This window comes from Nothobranchius furzeri, chromosome 10 (genome assembly GCF_043380555.1).
Source record: "Nothobranchius furzeri strain GRZ-AD chromosome 10, NfurGRZ-RIMD1, whole genome shotgun sequence".
Taxonomy (NCBI): domain Eukaryota; kingdom Metazoa; phylum Chordata; class Actinopteri; order Cyprinodontiformes; family Nothobranchiidae; genus Nothobranchius; species Nothobranchius furzeri.
Genome location: NC_091750.1, coordinates 40122425 through 40138949, shown reverse-complemented (window position 1 = coordinate 40138949; position 16525 = coordinate 40122425). Strand labels below are relative to the sequence as shown.

General features: G+C 44.5%; 1 protein-coding gene across 2 annotated transcripts in view; it reads left to right on the top strand.

Annotated features, from left to right (window-relative positions):
* Positions 1-381: 381 nt before the first annotated feature.
* Positions 382-16525, top strand: part of LOC107386045 (early estrogen-induced gene 1 protein) — a 40067-nt gene continuing 23923 nt past the window's right edge. For both annotated transcript variants that reach the window (XM_015960214.3, XM_015960213.3), the window contains exons 1-3: positions 382-428; positions 515-669; positions 763-1042. In XM_015960214.3, coding sequence (XP_015815700.1) covers positions 900-1042 — 143 coding nt within the window. In that variant the 5' untranslated portion in view covers positions 382-428; positions 515-669; positions 763-899. The remainder of the gene's footprint in view (positions 429-514; positions 670-762; positions 1043-16525) is intronic.

Sequence of the window (16525 nt, the reverse complement as noted above, 5' to 3'; positions counted from 1 at the left end):
AACGCCAAATGTGGCAAGTTGGAGAAACGAGGGCCCGGGCGGGATTCGATCCCCAGACTCCCGGGTGAGAGTCATACGCTCTAACCAGTCAGCCAAAGGGACATCCCCTTGGCCAGGTAGCCAGGGCACATGATCAATCGGGACACTGTGACAGGACGCTCACACTGTCACACTATATTAATAAACTGGAATGGAATTGAATAACCGGGAACTGGGACGTAGAAACAGCTGCTTTTGGGAGTTTGCCAACTCCCGGTGCATTCACACTCTCTAAGAGCTGCATGTGGCCAGTAGGCGATCCACTCAACCTGGCTCCCTCGTTTATTCTTAGCCGTTAAAAACCTCAGCTTTCTTTTCTCCTCTTTTCCTTGCTGCAGTGCCATTATAACTCATCTAACGGTTACTCTCAGCCTCCCTGGGAATCATGGGTAATGCAGTCCTTATGTCATCCTCTACATAAATCTGAAAATATGTTTGATGATTGAATTTTCAATATGTGCCTTTATTCTGAAAGGATTCGGTCGGAAGTCACCGGACTACAAGAGCTAGCTTAACGCTGCTAACAGCAAAGTTCCACCTCTCGGCTGTTAAAAAGACTTTAAGGGTCTTTTCGGACACTTTATGTTATTGAACATTAGTTGCTGAGGGTCGCAAGAAACATGTGTCAAGGTGAGACTTTTGTCACTCTGAAAACTGTTAGTTTCACAGTTTCTCTCGTTCGTTCCCGCTGTTTACCGACTAACTTAATTGATTTGTTTTCAGATTTCAGCGCTGAATCACTTCTGAAGAAGAAGCGAAGTTCGCGTGAAAACTCGAGCTAAAGCGTCTCCAGCGGTCACGACTTGAGTTTTAGCGTCGACGGGTCTGGTGTTGAACAGCGTTGGTTAGAAGGTGAAATAATGGCCTTCTTCGTGAAAAAGAAGAAATTTAAGTTCCAGACCCATCTGACCCTGGAGGAGCTCACCGCGGTGCCTTTTGTCAACGGGGTGTTGTTCTGCAAGCTTCGGCTGCTCGACGGGGATTTCGTCGCTACTTCCACAAGGTAAAAGCGCCCAAAACACGCAGAAAAATGAAAACGTGAACAGAAAACCTCTTCCTGTGGTTTACTACAGGGATACACGTGTACTTCTCATTTTGATGGGTTTAAAATGTGTTTTTTCTCTGAATAAGTTTAATGACAATAAATTATAAAACATTTACAAAGCATATTTTTAGGCAAAAGCCTCTTAAAGACTCAGTTTTCCATAAAATTGATTAACCTAAAGCTACTTTATTATTAATGTTTAAATTATACATTTATTTAATGGAGTTCTGCAACCCCCCAAGGCGCTTTACAACGCGATTAGACCTTCAAACACTGGTGATGAGCTACGATATAGCCACAACGCTGACAGAGGCGAGGCTACCGGTCGCTCTGAACACCACCAGTGGGCAAGGGGGCTTAAGTGTCTTGCCCATGGACACAACAGCAGACTGAGCGGGGCTCGAACCTGCAACCTTTTGATTACGGGCGAGCGCTTAACTCCTGTGCCACCACCATTTCTCAAAGCTTTTCTCACATAACTATGTGCATCTGTGTGCTTGATCATCTTTCATTATTTCCTCTGAAACGTTTGTTGAACTGGGTTGGATTATAGTATTCCATCTTCTTGACCTTCTGCAGCTCTGGTTGCTAAATGGAGGCGTGTTTGTCTCTCAGTCATATTTAAAGGCAGGGTGGTGCCAGTTAAGTAGCCTTTCTATGTCCCAAACAGACAGTTTGGGTTAAGCTTGGTTTATGCTTCTGCGTCAGCTCCACAATGGAGAGACATGCCTACTTCTCCGTCTCCTGGGGAAGTTTCAAAGCTATTCCCCGCCAGGACAGCAGAGGGCGTAGTGCTGATCTGGGATATCCGGTCCAAGATAGTGCATTTAATTGTGTTTATGTATTTCAGAGACTTTTTAACTTGGACATATTTGTCCGTCATTCTCCTCCACCTCTTCATGTGTTCACCACCTCAAACCCACGTTTCGTTTCTATCCACAAATAACACGCTTGCTGCTTATCTTTTCACTTCTCCAGTCATGGGAGAATAAACTTTAATATTTTTTAGAGTTTTTCCACGAGATATTCTTCAATCTGCTCCGTGTCTGCCGCTGGATATTGTAGCGTTGACTCAAAATCACCAGACAGGAATTTATTAGCTTGTTAGAAAACGGCTGGAGTTACAGCTCCATTAACTTCTTCAACACCAAGCAGCCCACAAACAAGTCCCACCCCAACCAAGAACAGGTCTCTTAAGCTGTTTTTACAGGACCATAGCGTTTGCCAAACGGGATTTACCGCGGCTCCCTGGGGAGGATAAAGGTTGTTTATAAGATCAGACCGTGGCGGTAATGTGGCGCAATCGTGGCAATTTTATAAAAGATTAGGTGATGGCGGCATAAAGGGGGTATGGGGGCGGTCTCTGCACTGCCGCAGACTTCCGTTTATCTTGGACATAACTTGCTTTTTATTGCGACTGAAGCCATTATCGTTACGTTTTTTTTTTTAACAAGCAGCTCTTAAAGGTGTCTGTCCCCATCAGTCCCTGTGCAGTCTCTGGTGATCTGAGCTTCAGCTCTAACAGAGAGGCTCGTGGAGCGTTGCAGTGCTCCAGTTTGCCATCTCACCTGATTTTGTTCAAAAAGCAAACCTTATTGCCTGTGTTTACTTTCATTTTCAATAAATTTGCCAGCCGGAGCTCAGCAATAACTCCCCACGTCATCATGACATCTGCCTCTGTTGCGCCAGGGAGCATACGACAGACCATTACAGCAATATTACTACCAAGCAAGGCGGAACGATTGCCACAAAATTCGCGCAACGCCATGCCGCCATGGCGCGTTTTATAGACATAGCATTGCGGTAATATTACGCTGATTCGCCGGCATGGTGTGTCTTATAAAAGAGGTGTTAGAGACGGCACCAATGGAACAGTGGCCCCTTATGGATCATTACAATATCTTTGTTTTTGAGGGCATAATGGCGGTGCTGTTGACAAAAGCGCCACCCTGACCAATCACAAGCTTGCGTTCTCCGTCTCGTTTGATGGATGTTTTGAAAAGTGGGCCCGACTCCTTTGTCAGCATAATAGTAAGTACATGATACTCCTTGTTATCAGTGGGGATAGCAAAGAAGTAAACGTGTAAAACAACAACGTTTTGAAAGGTTTGTAACCGTTTTGTTATAAATTGGTAAATGCATTTTGTCCTCACAGGCTCCCGTAGAAGGAAACAAGCGTCACCCAGACTTTGATAGTTCCAATGTATTTTAGACCAGATTTTTACAGTTCTTTGAAAACCTCTAAAACTAGAGATGCTCTGAAAATGTGTCCATTGAAGATTTTTGGCCTAAAATGAACCAAAAGTGCATTTTCAGTTCAATGCGGAAACGGCTAAATCACCAAAACAGGCCGTCAGGTGAACCCCGTTTTCAGTTCATCCCTCATGTGGGCTCTTGCTCTGTGCTTCATAAAAATCGTACATTTAGACTGATTTCAAAAGTAAAGTTCAATAATGCTGTTTTATTATGATCTGTTGTGGAATTTCTTTTCGAGACAAAGTGGTCTGTAACTCGTGTTGTGATTCAGCCCATGGTTTTAGAAGTTGTTTTATTTTGGGATTTTTTGGAATTTACTGGTTTTCCATCTTAGGATTTATTTGCTAGTGTTTTGGTATTTCCTTTTTCAGAATTTATTATAGTCTTCATTTCAACACGGGAGTCTCGCGAAGTTACCGGAATCCCACGAGATTCTGACGCGTCAGAAATATGGCGGCATCCATATTGAGTGAACATACTCGTATACGTGAGCAAAACGGCGTTCAGTTGACTGCATCTTCCAGCGTTGGTCGCGGCAATCCGAAGAGGGGTGTGATTCGAGAGACTCTTCGTGACGTGAGCTAATGCCCAAGTGAGAACCGTCCAGGCCCCGGGTCCCAGGTTTAAGGATCCACAGATGACTGGACGTGAACCCGAGTGTGGAACTGGATGTAAGGACTTTTTTTGGACAAGCGTGTCATACCGATGTCGAACCAGCAAGCTGCTGATACTAGATGTGGAGAAACAAAGACCTGCAGTGCCCACCTTCTGGTGCGGTTGGAGCTGCTCAGTTTATAACAGAATGTAGTCTATTCACACCAGAGGAACTCGGGTCTATCCTTGCTGTTTTTGTTGGACTGTAAGTAAACACTGAACTGAATCTAAATGCTGAAGATGTGAAATTTCACATCTTCAAATAAGAAGCTGTCAAATGGTGGTTATTCTGATTACCAAATAGTTTGAACATTAGAGTGTGCACTATTTTTGTACATATATAGATATTTCTTGTGTTTTTCTTTGTATATTCTTTCTAAATAATATCGCTAAACTGTGGAGATGAAAATTAAATCTGATGTTTAAGTGTTTTGTTTGGCAAAACATATCTTCTCCCTGATGCCCATCGGTCTCTGTTGTTCCTACCATATTAGGTAGAAGGTGCCAGGTAAAGGATAAATAATATATTCTAGGTTACAAGTCCATGATTCAACCAAAAGGGTTTTATTTCATTATCTGGACCCATACCTTGGGGCTGTGCTAACAAGAGACGGGGGTGTAAATAATTCTCCTGCTCTTTGAAGCTGAACTCTCAAACTGTAGCTAAAAGAAAAACTTTTATGGCTGCCATAAAACCCGGCTTCTCCTGGCCCCACTGTAAGTTTGTATGGGTCAAATAAATAAGAAATCAATTTTATCCATTACAGATCGTTGAAATATTCATCTCAACCAGCGAGGCATAGTACTGAGACTACTGTTAAAGGTGTTGAGTGAGTGTGTTTTTAGCAACAGATGCCGGGGATACCATTATACTGTTGCTACTGGACCATAACCCTAACCTATAGACGGTTCAGGGAGGTTTTGCTCAGACACGTGAAAAGAGAGTTGCAGTAGTCTAAGCGTGAGAAGATGAAATTGTGGAGAACTGTCTCAAGTTCAGAGCGGGACAGAATGGGACTCTTCTTAGCAATGTTCCTGAGATGGAAGAAGGAAGAGCGAACAAGAGAACTGACATGATAATCAGGAAGCAGATAGAGGAGGAAGAGTAGAGACCCCAGCACAGAGCTTTGTGGGACACCATGGGTGAGGGAGGTGGTGGAAGACCTAAACTTTGAGACGGCCACAGAGAAGGAGCACTCTAGAGCAGACTCTGATTGGCCTACCTAATCTCTCAGCCTCTCCAGTAGCAGGTGATGGTCGACAGTGTCAAAGGCTGCAGTCAGGTCCAGCAGGACCAGAACAGAACAGTCCCCTGCATCACTGTGGGTTGATCACTGTGTTGACAGAAGCAGCCTAGCAAATAGCATGGCTCGGCTGAGAAAAAATGTCTTTCTACATCACTGGTGTCAGTAGACATGTCCAGAAATAATGGCACAGGTGATGGTACACAGTTAGACGGTTGCTCGGAGCTTTGGTAGATCATCATCTTTCATCGTCAGGTCGCATGGCCATAATTTGAACCCCAATCTCCCAGTCCCAGGGCACTAGGCCACTGAGAAGGTGTGACCTGCTGAATGTGTTTAGAAACGAGTCATTTCCAGCATCATTCAGTGATTCTGCACATTTTGAAAGCCTCAGAGGGATCTTGCCTCGACTGATCGAAGTTTTGTGGTTTGATTAAAAGCTTGTACACATTTTTCTCTTCATGCCACAGAAAATCCTCAGGACAGATTTGAGTGACTCTTTTCTGACTGGTCCCAGAGCACAGGGGTGGTCTAAAATAACCCTGTTGTGTGAAAAACAAGGGGCGTTTTGCGTGTTTTATTGGCAGGAGAGGGTTTCTCTGAATTATAGGGAGGCTCTTATTTTCCAGCTCTGGTTTCTGGTGAAACTTAAAGCAGCTCCATGTTCAGGTTCGTAAGAAGAAGAGGAAGAAAGACGTTTGAGTTTGTTCTCAGATGCCAGGCTGTTCCTCTTTTCTGAGGATTTTCCTCATGTTCAGGCAGGCTGCTGGAGCCAGCAGATACACAGGTGGGAGTGTTTCATGTGCATAAACCTGCTCCTGCAGAGGCATGTAACGCACACATCAGGACCTTCTCGTGAGGAGGAGCTCAGCTGTCATGTTCTGTTTTCTGGAGCAAGCTGAGACCTGCAGTTAATGATGAACGCCTGGTTTTATCTTTACAAAATAAAAGGAAGAACTCTGGTGATCCTAAAGCACGAGGCTTGATTCACCGGGAGAAGGCACGATGGCTTTAAAAAATGGCCTGTATTTGATATAGCACCTTCTAGAGTCTTGGAACACCCAAGGCTCCTTACAACACAATCAGTCATTCGCTCATTCACACCCTGGTGGTGATCAGCTACATCGTAGCCACTGCTGCCCTGGGGCGCACTGACAGGCGAGTTCCCATGAGGCAGTTCTACACCGCAGTCATCAAGTCACCCTCACCTGTTCCATCACCGTGTGCTACTCTGGCGCTACCACCAGGGACGAGAAGAAGCTGCAGCGGGTTGTACGCTCTGCCGAGAAGGTCATTGGCTGCAGACTCCCCTCCACACAGGACCGGTACACCTCCAGGACACTGAGGCATGCGGGCCGGATCACAACTGACCCGTCTCACCCTGGACAGTCTCTTCGACTCGCTCCCATCCGGCAGGAGGCTCCGATCCATTCGGACCAGAACCTCTCCCCCTCTGCGGTCGGTCTCATGAACAACAATCGTAGACCCGCCCACTCCAGCTGCTTAGTTCCTGTCACATGACCCAGTGTTGTGTTTGCGCCTGAACTGACCCGCTCTGACCTGTAGCTACACTGACTTGTATGAAGTAGCTGCTTCTCTAATTATCATCCCCCTATATTATCATTTCATTGTGTTTATTTCTAAATTCTAACTTTTCTCATCATTTATTTTTCCTGCACCAAAAACCGCAGCAGCTTCCTATTGTTGTGGTTCTTTGTCGTTATCCAGTGATCACTCTTTCCTTTCCCCCGCTTTTATTATGATCTTCTGTAGTTGTGGTCTACATTTTTCTAGTTCTTGTGACTTTTGTGTCGGGCGCTGCTGTTGGAACCTCCCAACCCTAGCCCTCTGCAGCAGCTTCCAGTGGGAACGGGCCACATGTGTGAGGAGATGGATGGAAAATCTAACCGTAGGTTTCTAACTCAGGACAGCGGACGCTGGGGGACAGACAAAAACGAGCCTTATCTCGATATCGGCGTCCCAAAGGGATTCTCCTCTGCCCTTGATGCATACATCTGCTGTCTGACATTAACATTACGTTATCATATCCTGCAGCCGCAGCCCCCCCCCCCCCCCACACACACACACACACGGAGGATTAAGTGTTTATTTATCCAACTAACAATGAATCTGGTGGGACATAACAAACCAGCACTCCGCTCGGTGATGTCAGAGGCCTCTGAGGGTTATATAATCTCATCTCCGTTATCATCTCTGGTCTGAAAACAAGGTGCCCTCAGAGCAGCCGGTGACGGCACAGGGAGGCTCCGCCGCTGAGGTTGGGGTTACATCACGGATCGGACAAACGCGGCCTTTGTGCGGAGCCTCGTCTTGTTGTGGGTCGGAACACTGTGTGTGTGTGTGTGTGTGTGGGGGGGGGCAGGCTAACCGTTTGTCCATCAGACCTCGCTGCCTTGCATGAAAGCTCTTTCCAAGAATCTGGCTGAAAGTGCAGCAGGTCACGTGCTGCAAACGTGACCGTGTCGTTGTGATATTCGGTGTCGCCCACCTCTGATGCCTCTGCTGCTGTACAGAAACACATTCATGCTTTTCCCATCAGCAACATCTAAAGACTGAGAACTTGAGTGTTCTGAACGTCGCACCAGGAAGAAGCTTTGCAGAAGCACAGACATCACATTTCACCTCTGCAGCGTCTTCTGGCAGGAAATGATTTGACCCCGTGGTTCTGACCATTAGGTTATAACTTATTCTTATTTTTGGGGAACGTCTTCACCACCGGAGCTGTAAGCATCAAGCATCCCGTCCAAAGTGATGAACAGTCACAGCTATGAGTCACAGATACCACTAACATCATCTCTAGTTTTCTTAAAACAGAGACTTGTACAAAGTAAAAGTACATGACTCGATTTATGTAAATTATAGAGGATTTATGTCTCAGTAGCTCTAGGACTAATAATAATTTAAAGCGAGGGGGCCGATTGGGTTCCACATTAAGTCCATGTGGCATAAATGTCCTTTTTCCATCAAGTTTCTTTGAATGTTATTCAGTCTTCATGATAAATATGTGAACCAGAAGTATCAAAGCAAAATGGTCCCATGTTGTGAACCACGTTGCATCGTAAGGTCATGTGGAGGAAGTTCAGCTGGGATTGACCCGTCAGCCTCAGACAGATCGAATCTGTCATCAAGTCTGAATCTAAATAATGACTCATTTCAAACTTAACCTTTCCAATCTTAGCAGTACAAACTAAAACCACTAACACATCTAGTTAACGTTAATATCTCACTCAGCTATGACTAGTTGAAGACATAGTTGTGAGAATATCTGCAGGTTTTCACTTGGAATTGGACTGAATTGGTACTTCCAACATGATGGAGGCAGTTTTTATCTGGCCTGCTCAAATGAGCCAATCACAAAAAAACTGAGACAAGTTGTTTAATTTTTATTCAGGTTCATCTCCTTACAAAGTTCTTACATTTCTAATGAATTATTAATCACAGAGGATAAAATGAGACGCGGCCCAGGAATCGAGAGGGTGCTCGCTGCAGAACTACAGAGGCGGAGCTGCACCAGAGTCAGCCCCGCCCATTCACGCAAAGTCTGCCTAGCCCACTGACTCCTTCTGTTTTTGTTTTTCAACTTTATCACAAACTAACCTGACCCACATGAATTACGGCTGTTACTAGTTTACAATTGTTAATGCTATGTTCTATGCTCCAATTAAACAAGATGAATATAACTTGCCACATGACAAAGCCTGAATATATCCTAAAATGAAAAGGTTTCTTTTAGCAAATATCTGCCCACAGCCGCTCCAACAAAAGTGGCGTACAACAGCATTTTAGGCTATCGTGTAGGTTCTGGTAGGCCAGTGGTAAGGTCGTTTGACTTAAGTTTTGCTTTCCCCTCAGCTGATGCTGGTTTGACTCTCGGTGGGGTCGGCAGCAATCTATTTAGCCAGCTGAAACATTTCATTTGTTTATATTTTAGTTGTAATGTTTATTTTCTGCTAAATATTTATGTCTCTAAAAGTTCTTTGAATTTGGTCGTTCCTAAACAGCATTTTAGTTGAAACTCTGCTCACAAATGGACTCACACTGGCTAAATAAACGAATAAATAAAAAACACATTAGTCATTATATTGTAAACGGTATACCAGTAAATCGTTGTAAACATAGTACTGGCAAGTGTAGCTAGAAAAGAAGAGAAAGGGTTTTAAACTACCTATATAATACCGCTACCGGGAGGCGAACCTGCGCAAAACTGCATGTTACTCTGACTCCATAACCACTTCACCGATATATCTGATATAAAGCAGGTGGCGTTACATGTAATTGTGCCATCCAGTGTGTCTTTGTAGATGGGATGTGTGGTTTTTCCGGCGGTGTCTCAGTAGAAGTCATTTCAGAAATAATTTGTCAGAAAATTCACAGAATATCCAGATTTGAGAACCAAGACCAGACCCGCTTTGGGGGAGGAGACCAAATTGAAGCTGTGATGGGAGGAAAATGCAAGAATGAGGCCAAAAATGGCTTTGGCGTGTTTCTTATGAGGAAATGACAATATAACATATATGGAACCTTTACAAATACTGTTCAATTAACTTCTCAACTCCGTCCTCAATCTTGCATTTTAGATGATATTAGCTATAACACCCTCTTTGGTTCCAGAATGCTATCAAGTCTGACAACTGGAAGGAATTGGACTGACTCTGATGGAATGGGCGGGGCTGACTCTGGTGCAGCTCCGCCTTTGTGGTTCTGCAGCGAGCACCACTTGCAGGAATCTGCAGGAGGAAACTCATCCGTGACTGCCGTAGACATTTCGGTTCAGTTCTATGTGGCCAAACCACGACAAGAGTCGTCTCGAGGACCTTCACACAGTAAACATTACAATCCAGGTCAGGTCATTAAGTCAGTCAGTAAAAAGTTTCCCATATAAGGAACCCAACAGGTTGCATCGAGTCACTGACTAGTGTCAGAGTCTTTACAGCAATCCTCATACTAAGAAAGCATACAGCGACAGTGGAGACACACACACACACACCCTTTTAAAAGTACAAATTTAATGAGTAGTTTTGACAAGGCTGGGTTTTATTGAACACCTGTTTAACTCCATAACTGTAATCATATGTAGGAGGTTACTTTTAATAAATTGTCAAAATAATATAAAGATATTCAATAAAATGTAAGATTCCATAAAAATATGGATTATCAATATTGAGCCTTTAGGGAAACACTTTATAATAATTTTAAAAATGGAGCTACATGGACTGAATGTGTAAACTAGAAGTTGTTCTGGAACCCATTCGGTCCTTTCACTTAAAATTATTATTATTATTAGTACTACTGAGACATTAATGCACCGGTTTGTGATTTAAAGCGCCTGGCTCATCATCTATTTAACTAACAGTTAGTAGAAATGCACGGGGAAGCTCTGTGGAAGAAGTTTGTTGTGATTACCTGCTTGGATAACAGCTGAATAAAAACACCCACTCACCTTCCCTAACATCCCTCTGAAGCGCTAACGACTGGAAAAGTCGGATGAAAACAGGAAACAGCTGTTGAGGAGCAGCTTGTCTATTTCTCCTCACAAATTCTCTCTCCTTCCCAAGGTTCTTCCTGCCTCACCAGTCAACCGCTTCTCTTCCTCAGTGATCACATCGGAGAACTTAAAAAGTTCTCAGTTTGAGACTCTGGAGCAACAAAAGCCATGGTCTTGACTCGGAAAAGGGTAGAATGCCTTCTCCGGGTCAGGGATGAGGTCCTGTCCCAAGTGGAGGAGTTTAAGTATCTCGGGGTCTTGTTCATGAGTGAGGGAAAACTGGAGCGTGAGATCGTTAGGCGGATTGGTGCTGCATCTGCAGTGATGCGGGCGTTGTACCGGTCTGTCGTGGTGAAGAGAGAGCTGAGTCAGAAGGCAAAGCTCTCGATTTACCGGTCGATCTACGTTCCTACCCTCCCCTATGGCCATGAGCTTTGGGTAGTGACCGAAAGAACGAGATCGCGAATACAAGCGGCCGAAATGAGATTTCTCTGCAGGGTGGCTGTACTCTCCCTTAGAGATAGGGTGAGAAGCTCGGTCATTCAGGAGGGGCTTGGAGTAGACCCGCTGCTCCTCCGCATTGAAAGGAGCCAGTTGAGGTTGCTCGGGCTTCTGGTCAGGGTGCATCCTGGACGCCTCTCTGGTGAGGTTTTCCAGGCACATCCAACCAGGAGGAGACCTAAAGGTAGACTCAGGACACGCTGGAGGGACTATGTGTCTCACCTGGCCAGGGAACGCCTTGGGATTCCCCCGGAGGAGCTGGTCCAAGCGGCTGGGGTGAGGGAAGTCTGGGCCTCTCACCTTAGGCTACTGCCCCTGCGACCCGACTCCGGATAAGTGGATGAAAATGGATGGATGAATATAACTTAGATCTGTTCTGTTTTGCCATGGCCCCCAGAATGCCTTGAAACGGCCCTGGGTGTGTGAGTTGAGTTTTGAAGGTGATCAGAATCGTATCAAATGTATAAATGTTGCATGTGTAAAACTTACTGTTTTATAAAAGGTGTAGTGGAGATAAATCTACCTACATCTTACTTTCATTTTATTTTATTGTTTTTATGTAACTATTTTCCTGTCCTGTCAGTCTCTCATCTTCCTGCATCTCCTCTAAACTATTTTTCCAGGAGAAGGAGGACTCCTCCTGGTGTGTAGAGCGCCATGTTCTCTCCATTTTCTAGAGTTTTGTTTTAAATGATAAAATAAATGACCCGCACTTGTATAGCGCCTCTCAGAGTAAGGACTCCAAAGCTCTTTACACTACAGTGTATCATTCATCCATTCACACACTGATGGTGATGAGCTACAATGTAGCCACAGCTGCCTTGGGGCGCACTGACAGAGGCGAGGCTGCCGAGCACAGGCGCCACCGGTCCCTCCGACCACCCCCTGTATATTACACGACACTCAGCGCAAAACTCGCCCCGCTCTTGTGGATTCTCGCACGAGTGGAGAATCGGCTCAAAAAAGTGAAAAAGTCGCACAGTGTACGCCCGGCTCAACCGCTGAGCTGAGACTCTGAGGTGTTAGAAGAAGCTGCATTGACAGGAAATTTTGGAAACATTTTTCCCATGTTTATGATTCTTTAGGAAAAGTCAGTCTAACGGCTCGGCAGCACAGAGGAAGAAAACAAAATCAGTTCTTTCTTTTTGCTAAGAAGCAGCAGCTAAACTTGTCTTTTAGGCTCTCCAAGAGAAAACGACTGAAGATGTGTGATTATTGTTCATCTGTTTAAGCTGGTTTCTGCTGGAAATCAGCTATTTGTATCAAAGAAACTCATTTATAGGAACACATAAATAAACTTTAGCCCGTCTTAAGCTGTAAACAACGTTCTGGCGGAGGGAGGTGAAAATATTTGGGAGGACATCTGCCTATCCCTGGAAACAAGAGCAGCTCTTATCAGGAACCCCACGCTTTGGGTCCTCCAGAGTGTAATGTGGAGCGCGCCCAAACCACATTCCTCAGTCCAGATGGCTTTGTTCAGGCTCCATGGAAACCTCACACAAAAATCCACAGACAAGCTGCCATAAGCACCGAGGAGGAGGAGAGGCTCGCTCAGCTGCAGACATGTTTATAAACCTGCTGCTGTTTCTAACCTTACCTGCCATCTTTACATCTCTGCTTCAATGCCGGGGAGCTGGGAGTGAATCTGGGTCTGATCAGATCGGTCATTCCCACTCCTGGCTTCAGCCTCGGCTGTGAGCAGTAAAAGACCCTGTAGGGAGTCCTGCTTCTCCCCACGTCGCCCTTTAAATCTTCAATGTTGCGTTCAACCTGGAGATGAACCGCAGAAGTAGAACGAGCAGCAAAAACAACATCAAAGAATCTGCTTTAAGATGCAACGTCACAGAAAAATGAGACACGTCTGTTATTAGATCTGGTGACTGGGGAGGCCGCTGGAGTCCAGTGAACTCATGGCCATGTTCTTGAAACCAGTTGGAGATGATCTGAGCTTTGTGACATGGTGCATGATGCTGCTGGAAGTAGCATCAGAAGATGGGTCAGCAACAAGACTCTGGTAGGATGTGGTGTTAAAACCAGGTTCAGGTGCTACTGAGTGGTCCAGAACACCACCAGCAGCATCAGCAGACCAGACCTATCTGGTCCCAACAGCTACATCAAAGTAATCTCCATCCTGATACTCCATTTGAACCTCAGCAGGTCTATCTCACTACACCATGCTTCCATCTGAGAGTTGACCAAACGTAGCTAGAGGTGGGCGCTTCTCTGTTCCAGCAGCGCCTACAAACACAGCTAAACGAAGCCTTTAATGGATGTGTTTGCATTTCTCACTAAGGTTATAATCACCGACTGGAAGTGTGCAGACACCAGGACACAGATTACTGCTCAGGTTAAACAAACGGAGCTGATGGGAGATCAGATCACACGAAAACCTCCTGCAACTGCAGACCATCACAAAACCTCTCATTGCGTCTCTTCATGTGTTAAGCTGCAGGCTGCCCAGTCATCACGCTGGAGAACTTTACCAAAATAAAAGCCTCTTTTCAGGAAAATGCCTTTAAAAATCAAACATTATTTCCAACTTCTGCCAAGCGAGTAAAACCTGTTTCCTGTTGATAAATGACCCTGGAGGGAGGAAAAGTAGCAGCTAAAAAGTCAGATAAGTTAAAAAGGACAAACGTCAGAGAAAGACTTCCGACATAAAAAACAGCTTCAGGACAACGTTGGAGGTGAGGAACGGAACCTGATCCGAGAGCAACCGTCTGACAACATCTGCATAAAGGACTTTGACTTTCCTGGTGGTGTGTGTGTCTGTTTCCTTGGTCCAATGCCAGAAAACTAAACACAGCAGTTTCATTAGACTGAGGAAGATGAAGTGAACCTCGGCGAGAAGATCGATATGTAAACATGTCAGACCCTCGCATGTCGGCAGTGAGACATTATGGGATGTTATCTCTCACCCTGGCTGCAGAAGAAGCACAAACAGCAGCTCGACCCGGTCGGGTCAAGTCAGGTCAGGGGCTTTGATAAACCGACTGGTTTGAGCCTGTTCCGTCAGTGACGTCGGGTCAGGAGAGGATGTTCCTGAACGTCAGCGGGTTAACTTTGTAGATCGATATAATCAAGGAAGATGAACTTTTTGTCCTATAAAGTTGTAAGGTCCTTTATGATTCAAGGAGAAGGAACTTTATTCAGAGTGAAAGTGCAGAAAGCCTCGTCTTCCAGCACCTATTATGGCTCCCTTGTTGTGTTGCAAGGTCGTAGATCCGTGCGTTTCTAGTTTGGATGCCAGACAGATGGATGTGTGACGCAGTTTGTGTCTGGAAATTAAAAGTGTAGTATTAAGGAGTGGTTACATATTTATCAACATGATCAATAAGATGTGGTAATTCCTGATTGATCTTTGAATATTTAATCAGAAGATTATAGTTACTTATTCAGGGACCATAAACACACACATTAATTCAGACGGTCAGGTATATCGTTTATAAAAATGAATTTTTTTCTATTTCCCTAAACTAATGATTATACATGACAAGATATGAATAATGAGATGTAATGTAATGGATATGAAGGGATTTACTGTGATGTGTGGAATGATGGAATGTGAGCTAGATGTTTTAGCAAAACCTTTCTTAAGTATCTGAGAGAGTTTGTGGAGACTGGGTTGTAAAATAATTTGGCTGTATGAAACCATCCAGTGCAATCTTTACCAAGTCTACGCACCCTTTCTGTGGAGATTCTCATGCGATCCAGGGGGTCAAGAGGTCGTGATGGACACTACACTGATACCTCTCGGTATCAGGAACCAGTAGATAAGCTAAGATAGGACCCGTCTAGTCTGAGATCTCTCCAGGTCGCGACCAAAAGCTGCTTGTTTGCGTCTAAGGCTGTTTGTTGGCTCGTAGAAGAGCCGTTGTGTCTGATATCAGCCGCAGCGTTGCAGCGAGGCTTTGACTTGAGGTCAAAAGAGAAGACGATTTCAAAAGGCTTTTCCCCCCCATTGGGCCGAGTTGGGAGTCAGCTGGAAACTGAATTAATCGGGATGTGATTCCTGTTTTATTAAAACACATTGTTGATAAATTAGGCAAATCAGAATTTGAGACGTTTGAGGGCTTTACCAAAATATATCTCAAAAGTCACTAAGATACAAAGATGTTAACTCTTTGTGTGAATGAGAATGTTTTAAAACTTATGTGAAGTGAATGTTAAACATTAATAATTATCTTGTTATAATGTGTATGAGTATAGATATTGATTAAAGCACTGATTTTTCAAACATTTGATTACACATCTTGTTCATTCAACACATTTGATTATTTCAACTTATAAGTTGTAAAGTCACGAAGGAACTTTGAGGAGTTTGACCTTTATTCATAGTGAGGAATGCAGGAGTCTCGCATGAGGCCTTGAGCAAAGACGTTATGGCTTCTTTGGCTAGTAACAAGAACTGGGGCAGAACTTTCTGGATTTGGAGGTCAGACAGAGGGTGTGTTTGTGTCTGCAAATGAAAGCTTACTTTCTGGCCAATTTGTTACTGAAAACTTGACCACTGGTACGTTACTTAAGTTTATTTCTGGTCATTTTTTATGTAAAATACCAGCCTTTTGGTACACTACACAGGTCATGGTAATCCAATAGTGTTCAAATGAAGCCAACTGGACTTCTTTGGATTCTTGAAGGTGTTTCTTTTCTCATCCAAGGGCCTTTGGCAATTCTGACTATAAAAGGGGAGAGTCAAGCTTATCTATTGTTATTTAAAGAGCAGAAACTCTCCATAGCAGCTTCAGACCCATCTCTCTCCATCCGTTCATAGCCGTTGCGCTAGAATTTCAGGTGTGGCACAGCACCATGCCTGATACTTTGTAGGGGAAACACTGCCATCTCCTAGGGTTGGGCATCGAGCATCGATTGGAACCGGTTCCAACAGTTCATTTTTCCCAGAATCGTTCAAAGATTTTTATTCCGATTCCTAGTTTCGATTCCTAGAATGCCGACCGGAAGAGGAATCAATGGCCAATCTCCGTGAAAAATAAACTTGATCTGCAAATTGTGATCAACGCTTTTCAGAGCTGATCACACCAGCTGTCTGTGTGCAGCACGAGTCCCCCCCCCCCCCCCACGAAGTTGAGATCATCTCATCAAGTAGGGCCCGTGGTTTGCTAGATCATGTAAAACATGTCATGTCTGAAAGAATCAGAATCGATAGGAACCGGAATCGAAACAAGGAATTGGAATCGGAATCGTTCAAAATCAAACGATGCCCAACCCTGTCTTCAACTGAGTCTAGTGGGCAGACCAGACCCGAGCTAGCTTTCTCTC